The following is a 12,286-nucleotide window of genomic DNA, read 5'->3' as shown; positions in this document are numbered from 1 at the left end:
TGTAGATTGGATGTGAATTGAAAATTCATTTTTGAGAAGGTACATTTTCATTTAAAATCTTTATTTAAATTAAGCATTTAACATTTGTAAAGCATTGAGGAAATACACATTTGTAAAAAAAGTTTCTGATTCATTGAAATATGAATGGGGCTTCCATTGTCACATGCACTTTATTTAACTCAACACTAGAGGTCCTCAGTGAATAAAAATATGAGTTAACTCGACCAACAAATAATTTAAAAAGAACTTGATATATTATAGTTGGTTGGTTGTACAAGACCATATGGTTGTATTAACATTATTTTACAACGTTTTACTGAACTCAAACCTTGCGCAACACAGATTTATAGGTCTCCATTTTCCACAGTAAAAGTGTGCGCTAACATGTCCTGTAACATCTGTTGTATTCAAATACCTTTGTTGAATTGTTGAAAACAATTCTATTTGTTGTTTTGAATGAACATGAACACTTGAGTACCAAAAGAAATGCATGCACAAGCTTTAAAATATCCACACTTCTTTTAATGTTACAACCAAGCAGTGGGGTTATAACAACAGTAATCACTTTAATTTATAATTTATATTTTCTAATATAGCCATAAATGAAATATTATCAAATTATATTACTATAATACTAATAGCTAGAATGTAAAAATGTTGTAATGTAATAAATTGACACAAAGCATAATATAGCACAAACAATTTCGACTGTCATTAGGGCAATATTTCCTACACACTTTTCTTTAGTTGGTGTTCACAAATATAATACCGTTTATTCTTACAGTCAGGATTATGCAATAGCATTGAACGCACAGTGTCATTCCCTCTCAAGTAGACACATGACTCCTCATCATCAGGGTCTTCATTCCATAAACTAGAAAGAGGTCAAAACCATCTCAGTAATCATAAAAAACTGAATTACATCTTAAAACGTATACAGTACAGGTAATATGTTCTTACTTTGAAGTGGAATGATAATCGTCTCCATTTACCCAGGTCTTTTCCACCCCTTTATCTCTCTTGAAACCAATCCAGTAGTCTGTACTCATTTGAACCACACTTAAAATGAACTCCTAAAATCAAGAGGCAACCATTATATTCTTGTGATCAACATAAAGTAGATCAAAGAAGATTAAGAAAACATTGCAAAGTCCCTACCAGCTCCTCCTTGTTGTTAACAACCATCAGGTACGCTCCAAGATCACGACATAAAGACATCGACAAATCCCATGTCACGTAAGCATTTACTAACAAATAACAGCTGTTATTAAAGGTCATCCAACCATCCGAGCAGGGTCCTGTGACATGATTTGAAATGAAAAATGTTAACAGACCCAATAATTGTTTTGTATGTAATTGAAACTATCAAAAGTTTTATATTTTAGTTGTATTGCTGTGTACGAATTCATTTCATATAAACACCATTTTTTCATATTTTAACCCTTTATTTAATATTAAAGCAAATATTTAAATACATTATAAACCCATGTTTACATTTATTTAGTTTATTTTCACTATTTTGGTAGCATACCTTTGTGCTGGAATGGAACAGGCGTATTTTCATCAGAAAGAAGACCTCTGTTCTCATCACTCTTTGGTTTCTTGGAGACTTGAGGATGATAAATCAACAACAAAACAGTAACTACCGAAGACAATTAACAAATGAAAAGTGTCTGACTTAGTCTGACTTACGATTGAGACCTGTTACGATTCCTATTACCAAGAACGAAAAGATGAGAAGAACCAGAAACATGCCACAAGCCACTTTGCCTAAACATGACATGAAGAAAATTACAGTAAATGGACTTTAAATTACAAGTTGAAAGAGTATGAAGCATGTATTTACATTTACGTATTTGGCACGTAATTTTATTCAAAGCGACTTACATAGCATTATCCTACCCATTGGTTTCTAAGTATGTGCCCCTCTTACAACTGAGCTACAGGAAAATAATACAAAATAATAATAAAATACAGTATGTTTTTCCTTTAAGAAAGAAGAGGACCAGAAATGGACGTAGTTGAATAGACAACAATATTACTGTTACTTGCCTTGTTGGTAGAAGGGATACACCCTGTCAGGATCTCCCTCTACATCATCTGTGCGGTTGTTGGCCTGCATTCCTGAGGTCAGCCTATAGCCTGATTATAATAACACATGTGCATGATAAGAATTATCTAAATGTGTTTCAACCTTCCATGAAACACTGCAGGTTCAATTAAAAATATGTGTAACATTCACACTGCCGTAATTAAGATATTAACATTGAACATAAACACTCTGAATATGTAAACAGCTGTTTAATGTCAACATTTTAAATAACTTATTAGAAAACTGTTTACTTACTGATACACTTTTTCCTTTGTGACACATGCAGTTTCCATACACCGCATGACGGAACGGGTAGCTTTTGTGGAATGGTAGAAGACGCCAGAGGGGCTGGACTTCTCCTCCCAGGCACACCAAAGCTCTGGGTTTTCTGCCAAAGGCATGTTGAAGTTGCCAGAACTGCATGACAACGTAACTATAAAATATAAATATCTTAGTGGTATATCAGAAAAACAACTGTGTACAGCCTACTCGCATTAAAAGTTACAACTATGGAACCTAAAATAAAAGCAGCTACCTACATTTGAAAATAAAACATGTTTTTAAATACATTCTTATACAATTTTTATTTAGAGGTTTGTGAGAGGAGGAGAATGAATGCTGTTGTAGTGGTGGTGGTTATTTAACTGCATTGCTAACGACTCACTAATAACAATAGAAGGATATTCATACTGTTTATTTGAGTTGGTGTTTGGTTAAAAACTATATATATTTACTAATATTTACATTGTCAACATTGTATTTCAATTATTACACTCTGTCTGAATAGTACGCCTCTGCTGTTTTTTACAGGATTTCTTTACAGTATACTTACTAATCTGCATAAAACGTGGACAGAAATAAACCTCTTTAAACCCTTAAATGAAACATTACCAGCCACAAGCTGTAAACATGATACATTTCAGTATATTTTCATGATGAGCAACAAAATAACAAAAATAAAAAGACAAACTTACCAAACTTTATGTTTGATGTTCAACATTGCTTCATACAGAACAGTACTGTACACTGGTCGAGTAGCAATTACACTTTTATTTTATTTTTTAATGTCAATTGTATAATTACATTTTAAAGATTTCAATATTGAGTCATGAGCCACGCCTGCCCCGATATATGTATATCATAAGTTACTCAACACAACTTAAAATTAAGAGTATGACGAGCAATTAAAACAATTAGTTACTTAGTAAACCATTGCAGGTATCCCACTGGTTAGTTTTGATGGACCTCCGCGTCACTAGATGGCGTACGCGTCAGTTTCCGGCACAAACATCGGCGTTAAAGCGTCTTCCGCCTCCGCTTCCTCTGTACCCGCAGAGATGGCGATGATCGGACGTCTCTCCCAGAAGCTCTTAAAATCTTCTGCTCTCATCCAGAGCCGTCAGCTCTCAGCTGCAGTTCACGCCGAGCAAGCAGGTCAGATACTCTCTCTAAATATCTTTAAAATACGCTGTAATATACAGCTTGGCTGTTTCAAGTAGCGTTAACTCAACACTCGTTGACCTTGTGGGTATAAAGCTGACCGGGAGGGTTATTTCACGTAATGTTAGCGGTGTTATTGATACACGTAGCAGTTATTTCTATTTGTTGTGTGTGTAAGTTACCGAGAATTGAACAGTCGACAACAGAATAATTACTAGGTTAACTGACCGACCGGGCACCTAGTTAGTGGAAATTCGCCATGACAAGAGTTTTAACACGGGTCAGCAATGCTATCTAGTAATATCTCTCATATATATGTTCATATTTAGCCAAGACATGGAAGATTCTGTCGTTTGTGGTGGCGCTGCCTGGAGTGGCTGTGTGTATGGTGAATATGTACCTGCGGTCACAGCAGCACGCACACGAACAGCCCGAGTTCGTTCCCTACAGTCACCTGCGCATCCGCAGCAAGGTACAACTGAAGAAAGCAATATGTCTTTATTGTATGCACTGCACAGTATGCACACTTACAGAGTCTGGTATTGTGCTAAATATGTGATTTTTCTTATATTTAAGAGACAACTAACAGAGTGAAATATTAGGAAAGCATCTGGTCCTCACAAGATAATGACAATAATAAGATATAAATAAAAAGACTGAAAAAGGTGTTAGTTTCTTCAACTCTTAACTACATCCACATGTGTCTGAGATGTTTGGGGGATATGTATCATTAGCCTAATTCAAATCAATGGAGGTCTATTCATTGACCTTAATGACATAGTGAAGCGTTTTTGTGTAACTAAATGACGTTTGGATTTATTAGCATTTTTTGTTTATTACATTAATTTAGAAGACACATTTCACAATATATGTTAAAATAAGACAAATATGGTATAATATCCAATGAGAGATTTAATCGCCTACATTTTGGGTAAATGATCAGCTATAATGCATTTCACCGCAGTAGTGGTGGTCAATCAATCAAAATTCAGAAGCTAGTAGCAATATCTAGAAAGATTTTCAGTTTTAATCTGGATATAAAAAAAGTGTATTGACAAGCACAAATGATACAGATCTGCTTGAAAGAAATTGTCAAACACGCACAATATTTACAAAAAATTATCAAGCGAAATCATTTATAAGGCTGCTGGTTTTGCAATTTACTTATTTCTGTAAGTCAGCCAATCTTGAAATAGTCAAATATTGGCTTGGCTGATAAATGTATTTGTTTTATCCCTATAACATTGTTGGTGACTTTCACATGTTTTGTGTTTAGTTTCCTAGTCAAGCAGTAAAATAACAGCTTTGCTCTTTGTCTCTTTCATTCACTTGTCGCTACAGCGTTTCCCATGGGGTGATGGCAACCATTCACTCTTCCATAACGGCCACCTTAATCCTCTTCCCGACGGCTATGAGCATCACGATGAGTAAAAGGTGTTTGGATCGTACCCCGAACCGGGACCAGAGACCTGGACCACTCCTCAGTTTAATTCAGTTTACGTGACGTCTCTTCAATTTGTTGAGCTTACGTCTGTGCTGTCCACCTTCTGTGAAAGCACCTTACGGAAATAGTTACATCTACTCCTGGACCATTATATCACATTGTCTGCTTAATCTTAACGGAGAATAAAAATATATTCTTTAAATTATAAACTTTGTTATATACTTGTCTTATTCGAATAAAACTGAATGAAGCTGTCTTGGGTAACTAAAAATACTTGTGTATAATTGTAAAAACTAAAGCCATGTGAATGAATTGGGGGAATAACCCTAAAATGAGCTTTTTTCCCAAAAACTGACTTGAGTGCACTGTGTTAAAATGAAATGATTAAATGATCTGCATTATCGAATGCCACCACAAGAACTCGAATCTGTAAATAGAAACGAAAGACATTTGTCCCTGCAGGCTTCCCTACTTGTCAAGACACTCACATGACTTTTCTCTTGTGACTTGCATTCCTTCTTAAAAGTCTAGTTTATGAAATATGGAGGTGATGTAAATATTTATTTATTATTCAGCAACTTGTTGATATTTGAGTGAGGTTCATTTACTTTAAATCATGTCTGGGCGGAACCGAATAATGATTTAATGCGGCGCGATTCAGGGATTCATTCACGCATTCAACTTCAGTGTCATATGCCAACTCTACGATACGCGAGTCAACAACGGTACGTCTAAATAATGCTTGTGTCAATAGCACTTATTGATTGTTTGGGTAATATAGTATCAGATCTGTTGTTATTTGTCCTGCTCGTTCAGCCACGCATGCTAAGATCTAAACGGGACACAAGTAAAGCAAAGTATTTAAGGTCTAACTTACTGTTCTATTTACAAGGACTTAAGAACACTATATACTTTTAAGCCAATAACATATTTGCATAGCACAGGGGTTTTCAAACGTTAAGATGCCAAGGACCCCCAAGAGGAACCTTTTCTGAAGGACACGTCCATCTGAATTTTTATGTGTAAAGAAACATTCAAACTTATTTAGAAAAATGCAATATTGTTGAGACAGCATATTGTTTCAAAACATAAATAGCAGGCTTATTTACATAAAACTCTACTGCAGCAACTTTTACTGTGAATGTGAAAAAGGAACTAAAGTGAGAAAAACTTACTAGGAAGATGTACATTGCAATTCTGGAAACGACATCTAGCACAAAAAGCAGACAGATACTCAGAAATGAAACAATAATAATATTTAGTAGACTTGAACCATTCCTTTCTCATTTTTCTGGGGGGCCCATACCCCAGTTTGAAATCTCCTGGCATAGCATACAGTCATTGAAACATTTTTTACAATAGTTATGTTTTTATTTTGTATTTAATAATTATCAAAATCTAGTATATATGCTTTTATGCTAAGTACCGTATTTAATATGGTATTTAGAAATGGCGTAGGACGTTTTTTCTAATAGTACATTACGTTTATTTATAAAAATAGTTTAATCATAACATGGAAATACTGTGTTTTTCAACAGATCAATGGCTGAAACACCTGCTTCCACTGACTCAAGACGGTGAGAATATATAATAATAGAGTTATTTGTATCTTGCCTAAAATTAAAAGTTATGGGGTTCCCTAAAAAAAACTTATATTGTTTCTTATACACATCATGTATTGATTTATGAAAATGCCATATATTTGACCCAAAAATTATATGTAAATAATGGGTAAATACAATTTTATATTACCAGTCAAGGAAACATGATGCATGATGTATTATTGAACACATATTTGTAACTTCTTATTAGACGACAGGTGTGTTGATGTAAAGTATAATTTTATAATCTGTCTCTTTGGTCATATTTACAGATGCCTTTTCTTCTTCCTCTATGATAATTCAAAAGTGCAAGAGGAAGGAGACTTGACTAGAGATGGAATATGCTACTTCTATCCTGAAGATGTAAGCAGTTCATTGTTGACAAGTCATTGCAACTCATTTATAATATGCAGAGTTTACAGAAGCAGTTACAACTTTCCGAAAGTTATAAAATATTTTAATTTATAATGTATAATAAGGAAACATTTATAATACCATCTAATGTTTTTCTATTGTAACTAAACAATGAAGACATGTCTGTGTGATGTTACAGACGCCAATAGACCAGCAGGAGCTTCTCTGTGGACAACTGGCTGGTGTGTTTCGTTGTGTATCTGAGCTATCCAAGTCTCCCGTACGCATGATGCGTCTGCGCAGGAGCAAATATGCAGTTTGCATGAAGGATCCGTTTCTTTGGGTAAAAGATATTGGCTATCAAAATGTGATTCCAGATAAGAATCTGTTGTGGTTTCACCCATTTGAATGGGATCTTTATCTGGTTGTCAGGCATTGAGCTGTGTGGTAGACATTCCAGATGTAAGCGTGTGTGACTTTCTAGATCAGCTGATTGATCTCTTCTGTTTCTATAATGGACCAGTGCGTCAGAGCTACCAGGTATGGAAGCAACTACATGCTGAACATGATTTTACACTTTATTTGAATTATAAACATTGTTATTTTTTAAAGCAGCTAAACACACAAATGCGAATAACTTGCTTCGAGTAGCCAAAATGCTTCCACATCAGAACAGTTCAACTTGCATTTTTTGCTTGCTTGCTTGCTTGAACACAGTTATACAGTCAGGAAGAGTTGGCTCAGCGATGGGCGAGATACCTCTGTCACCTGCAGGGCGGCTCCACTGAGCTGCACAACATTTTCAGCTGTCTGAGGACAATCGACTCCATGGATGTATTTAATATATTCACTATATTTCATTTCATTTTATATTTTTCTCTGCCCTAATTCCCCTAGATGGTAAATTTTCCTCTTTTGTTCATTATCAGATTGATCCTCTGCTGTTGCTGAAAGCTGCCCTTATTCTCCAGGCATGTCAGCGATGCCCTCTGGTGTTATCTGGGTGTATCCTGTACAGGGGCAGGTGAGATTTCAAAACTGAGTATGCTTACCCAACAATTAAAATCATCTTACACTAACATTTGTTGTGTTTTCACCTGTGTTATGGCTATAGCACAGTATTGTATATTACTTTCAAAAATGCATGTAACATAAATGTTTATGTTAAATGCATACATGTGAATGTAAATGTATGTGAATTCTAGTTCTCTGTGTGATGTTCAGGGTGGTGAGTACTCAGATGCCTCCTTCCCTCACACAGAAGGTGATGGTTTACGAGACTGAAACATACAGCCAGGTAAAATCGTACACGCATAGATTTTTCTTTTTGAGCAATATTATACTAACTGATAGCATGGACTTTAAGTGGATGACTATTGATATGTGTGTATCTATCTGCACTACAGGATAACAGGGTTACAGCCAGTGGCCTGTGCTCATCAGTGGGCACTTCTCTCTCCTTCACAGTAACCACACAGGTGTTCCTGACAACCACTGAACTTCACATGATGCGCTGCCCCCCTGTGGGTACAGCATGCAGGTATATCATGATTCTCAGGGGGTTGCTAAGGAATTTATGTGGTTTATAGTATGATGCTAGGTGATGGCTTGTTGGCCCACGTTAATTATCACAAATAAACTTTAATCATCTTATTGTTACATTATTGTTTTATTTGTGTTCTGGCTCTCATTTTAGGACTCACTGCAGTCAACCTCCGGGCCGATCAAGAAAGTCTCGCCTACTGTCACGCACTTTATCCGACACCCTGACCGCAGATACAGACTCATTAAACTTAGAGCCCACTCAGTGTCCCCCGAACTCCAATGAGACGATGCCATCCTCTCTTCGCTCCTCCCTCTCTGATGAGTCATGTTTCAACCCATCCCCCTCTATGGTGAACAGTACTCTTCACTCCAGTATGAACCAATCAGAATATTTCACTCCGCAGTCACATGACCACAGCATGGCAAATGGCTCAAACTCGTCCAACGTTAAGGAACAATGTTTAACCGGCCTCAATACAAAGGAAAGAGTAGTAGTGGATGCACCTGAGAAGCTGGAGTCTGGATGTTCATCCAAATCTAAAAGCAAAGTTATAAATTCTGATCAGGAAAAAATCAAAACCCTTACAAATGGATATCAGTTGCAGTCGAATTGTCTTGGGAACCATTCGGATAGCTCTTCCCACAACAACCAGACTGACAGGACTGAAGGAAAGCAGTTGAACACTAACAATCTCATGACCAATACAAATGACAAATTCCAAAGAGATGCAGAGAATGAAGGAAGGCCAAAGAATGAGCAAGTAGAGAAAGAAGAACAAATACTCAAGGACAAAGTAAACAACAGTAGTGAACCACCAAATGGCCCCCTTCTACATGAGACCCTTGCAGACGCCTCTCTGGTGCCCACAGTATTGTACCAGCATAGAGTCAGAGGTCTGGTCCTTGCACTTTTGGTACAGACCGATTTCAACACAGACCCCACCGCCAGAGAGGAAGTGGTGAGAAGCTTGTGTGTTTGTTTTGCACACTTGAAATAGTTTTGTAATTGTAAGTTTTTGCAGTGCCTTTACGCTTTCTACATGATTTGGTTTATGTATGCAAGCTAGAGTAAAAAAACTAAATAATGACAGTAAAACCTGGAAATATTTGGCAATTTTTGAAATGGTGATATCAAATAGAAACTTTCAAAAATGATTTTACTTCGTTCTCAGTATTTTTGACTTGTTTCTAAGTATCTAAACATTCTTAAATCAAAATACATTTATTTGTAAAGGGAAACGATTTAAGGTATCAATAATAAGTAAAAATACCCGACAGTGGGACAAGAAAAATCATAATAATAATTTTGGAAAACAAGGCCCTATATCTCAAGTCATATTGCTTATTAAATCTTGATTTCAGATTTGTTTTATATTTGATTTAGTAAAAGCATTAGAATTTTTTTTTAAGTGTAATAGAAATTCATTGGTCAAAAAATTGTGGGTAACTAGAAGACAAATCAAACACATTTGAACTAAACACCTTTTTCTACTGTTATTGTAGTATCACAGCAGTTTGGCATCTCTGAATGGTCTTGAGGCTCATCTGAGGAATACCTCACCTGGGACTCCCAGCCCCCAGGGGCCCTACACCTTCACTCACTATGACTGCATTCAGAACACACTTACTAGTGAGTGAAAAGCCCTCTCTCTCTCTCTCTCTCTGGCTCACACACACACATGCAAACAGTATCCTGTTTTTTTAAAACATTTTGAAAATTTCTCAAGTAAAATGTGTGTAAAATTAAATAAAAGACAAAACAATGCAACCAACGTCCTATTAGTAACATTAGAAACTAGGTAGTAAATCTCGATCATAGCTACCCTGTAAACTATGCAAGACCTTTGATATTTTCTCCTCCTTTAAAGTTAGTTCATGAAGACTTTATGATCCCATTCACACATGTAGAAATGCACAATGTAATCTGCTCAAATATTCACAAAGACATTTTCGTCCATCAGTGGAAAATATTGCCTGCAATAAGTTTGTGTATTTTGAGGTTTTTTGTTTTACACTAGCGAATGTATGTGGGCGTTTCGCTGGACCCCAGGATCGTGCATTCGTGAAGGCAACTGCACTGCTCCATTCTCATTTCTCTCAAACAGACACTTTACAAGAAGCCATTGTCAGGTCAGAATGTGTGATGGTTACCAAATTTGATTGATGTTTAAAAAATGCTCTATTTGATAAAACATATTTTACGGTTGTTTTGTATTCTAAATAGATTTCAATCTTCTATTTATGTATACATTATGGGGTTATTATGTGTGTCTGTTCACTGAATTGCAGGAATGCTAGCTCGGCAGTGTATGGAACCCGTAGCACCGCCCAGGAGACTTATTTTCTCCAGCTGGGAACACCAGTCAGAAACACTGGAAGTCCAGATGCCCAGGATAGTGCCTTCTCTCTGCCCAGAAAAGCTCGCCAGCGGCTCCTTAAACATGGAGTGAACCTGCTTTAACCGAGTCCACATTTTAGATCTCAGATCTACACTGTTTTTATACTACTTAAATAAACACTGCACCCCGAAATGAAAAATCTGTTTTACTCACCCTCATGTCATTCCAAACCTCCAAATCTTAAAAACAATTATTTTGTGTTTCGAACAAAGAATGTGTTGGCTCTTTTTCTCATAATAAATAAGATCCGCCAAAAAGCACCATGAAACCATCCCAAAATGACTTGTTCATTTCATTCCAAGTCTTCTGAAGCCAGATGATAGCATTTTATGTTCACAGACAGAAACGTCTTTATTCTCTGGTCTCTGCGTACAGTTCACAGATGGTTGATGGATGTATTTAATTACATTCATATTTTTTTGGAAAGACAGTAATACTGGTTTAGAATGACATAAGGAAGAATTTGGCAGAATTTTTATTTTGGTTCAATATTTCTAAATAATGCTGTTTGCTTTTAGAAAACACTGCTGTTCGGGTTTGTTTAAACAGTGCAAGCTAAAAGTGTACTGAAACCTCAGATGTAGACTGATTTAATGCATTGCTGTGTAATCTGTGATTATTAAGATTCTGTGTATAGAACATGGGCAGATTTTAAAAGCAATGCAGACCATTCATTATTACTGTTTATGTGTTTAAGTATTGAAACTGGCAGCTTTTTAATGGACCAGAATTATTCCAAAATATGAATAAACTTTCTTTTGAAAACTATGGTGCTTAGGAAGTTAAATAATTAGCTAAATAATAATATATTATTGCAACCTGCACATGACTACAAAAATATGAATCTGAACACTTTGTATGACAGCATTAGCTACAAAATAACAATATCAAGCAGCATTTATTTGACAATAAATATGAAATAATAATAATTTGGATACGTTCTGGTCGTCAGATGTTAGTGCGACACCTACATCTATTTGAACTTGACACTATAATAAGATGTTTAAAAGCAAAGCACAAATAGTCCAGAAAATGTGTTAGTTCTGAGAAAAGATCTTGCTTTATTTGTTTGCGGGTCACTCTGTTTGATGTTTGGTTATCCGTGTAATGAAATTCACGCATTAGTAGCATACACTTTTGTGCGTCACTGTATGTGCACGAGGATTAATGGATTCAAAATGTATATCCACTCCAAGAGAACTGTTGCCTCTGCTGGTTGTGAATAGGGAAGAGTAGGGAATTTAGAGACAGAGAAGGAAAGTTTTATGCTTCTCTTGTCGGTGTCGTTTCTCTTGCAAATGAGCATCTTGATGATGGTGCAGATGTTCTGTAATGAGGGTCATTAGGTGTGGGAATAAGAATGGGATGAACTGGCAGGGCTCTAGGCGCCTCATTATGCAGGCACATTTAA

At 36.1% G+C, this 12,286-nt stretch overlaps 3 protein-coding genes across 4 annotated transcripts; 2 read left to right on the top strand and 1 right to left on the bottom strand.

Moving 5' to 3' along the window:
• Positions 1–48: 48 nt before the first annotated feature.
• LOC306900919 (C-type lectin domain family 4 member A) lies at positions 49–2,476 on the bottom strand. The gene is made up of 7 exons (XM_079468283.1): positions 2,348–2,476; positions 2,053–2,142; positions 1,693–1,770; positions 1,532–1,609; positions 1,159–1,298; positions 961–1,073; positions 49–874 (listed from the first exon to the last, which is right to left on the bottom strand). Exons 2-7 carry the CDS (start codon positions 2,120–2,122, stop codon positions 730–732), a joined length of 624 nt encoding a protein of 207 aa, XP_079324409.1. The 5' UTR covers positions 2,123–2,142; positions 2,348–2,476; the 3' UTR covers positions 49–729.
• Positions 2,477–3,410: 934 nt separating this feature from the next.
• Positions 3,411–5,274, top strand: cox6a1 (cytochrome c oxidase subunit 6A1). Its single transcript, XM_079468503.1, has 3 exons — positions 3,411–3,526; positions 3,862–4,004; positions 4,874–5,274. The coding sequence occupies exons 1-3, from the start codon at positions 3,430–3,432 to the stop codon at positions 4,961–4,963; spliced, it is 330 nt and encodes a 109-aa protein (XP_079324629.1). The 5' UTR covers positions 3,411–3,429; the 3' UTR covers positions 4,964–5,274.
• A 154-nt stretch (positions 5,275–5,428) lies between these two features.
• On the top strand, positions 5,429–11,808 carry hps4 (HPS4 biogenesis of lysosomal organelles complex 3 subunit 2). Of its 2 annotated transcripts, none has more exons than XM_079468501.1 (13): positions 5,429–5,701; positions 6,515–6,553; positions 6,850–6,940; positions 7,131–7,274; positions 7,364–7,471; positions 7,649–7,765; positions 7,861–7,955; positions 8,156–8,228; positions 8,338–8,471; positions 8,628–9,435; positions 9,980–10,106; positions 10,495–10,606; positions 10,766–11,808. In XM_079468501.1, the coding sequence occupies exons 1-13, from the start codon at positions 5,622–5,624 to the stop codon at positions 10,935–10,937; spliced, it is 2,100 nt and encodes a 699-aa protein (XP_079324627.1). In that variant the 5' UTR covers positions 5,429–5,621; the 3' UTR covers positions 10,938–11,808. The 2 variants fall into 2 exon arrangements, with proteins under 2 accessions (XP_079324627.1, XP_079324628.1); XM_079468502.1 differs by having other exon boundaries at positions 5,464–5,523; positions 10,766–11,650.
• The last annotated feature ends 478 nt before the right edge of the window (positions 11,809–12,286 follow it).

This window comes from Barbatula barbatula, assembly GCF_947034865.1.
Source record: "Barbatula barbatula genome assembly, chromosome: 11".
Taxonomy (NCBI): domain Eukaryota; kingdom Metazoa; phylum Chordata; class Actinopteri; order Cypriniformes; family Nemacheilidae; genus Barbatula; species Barbatula barbatula.
Note: the sequence above shows the minus strand (reverse complement) of the source record. Positions and strands in the feature narration are given on the sequence as shown.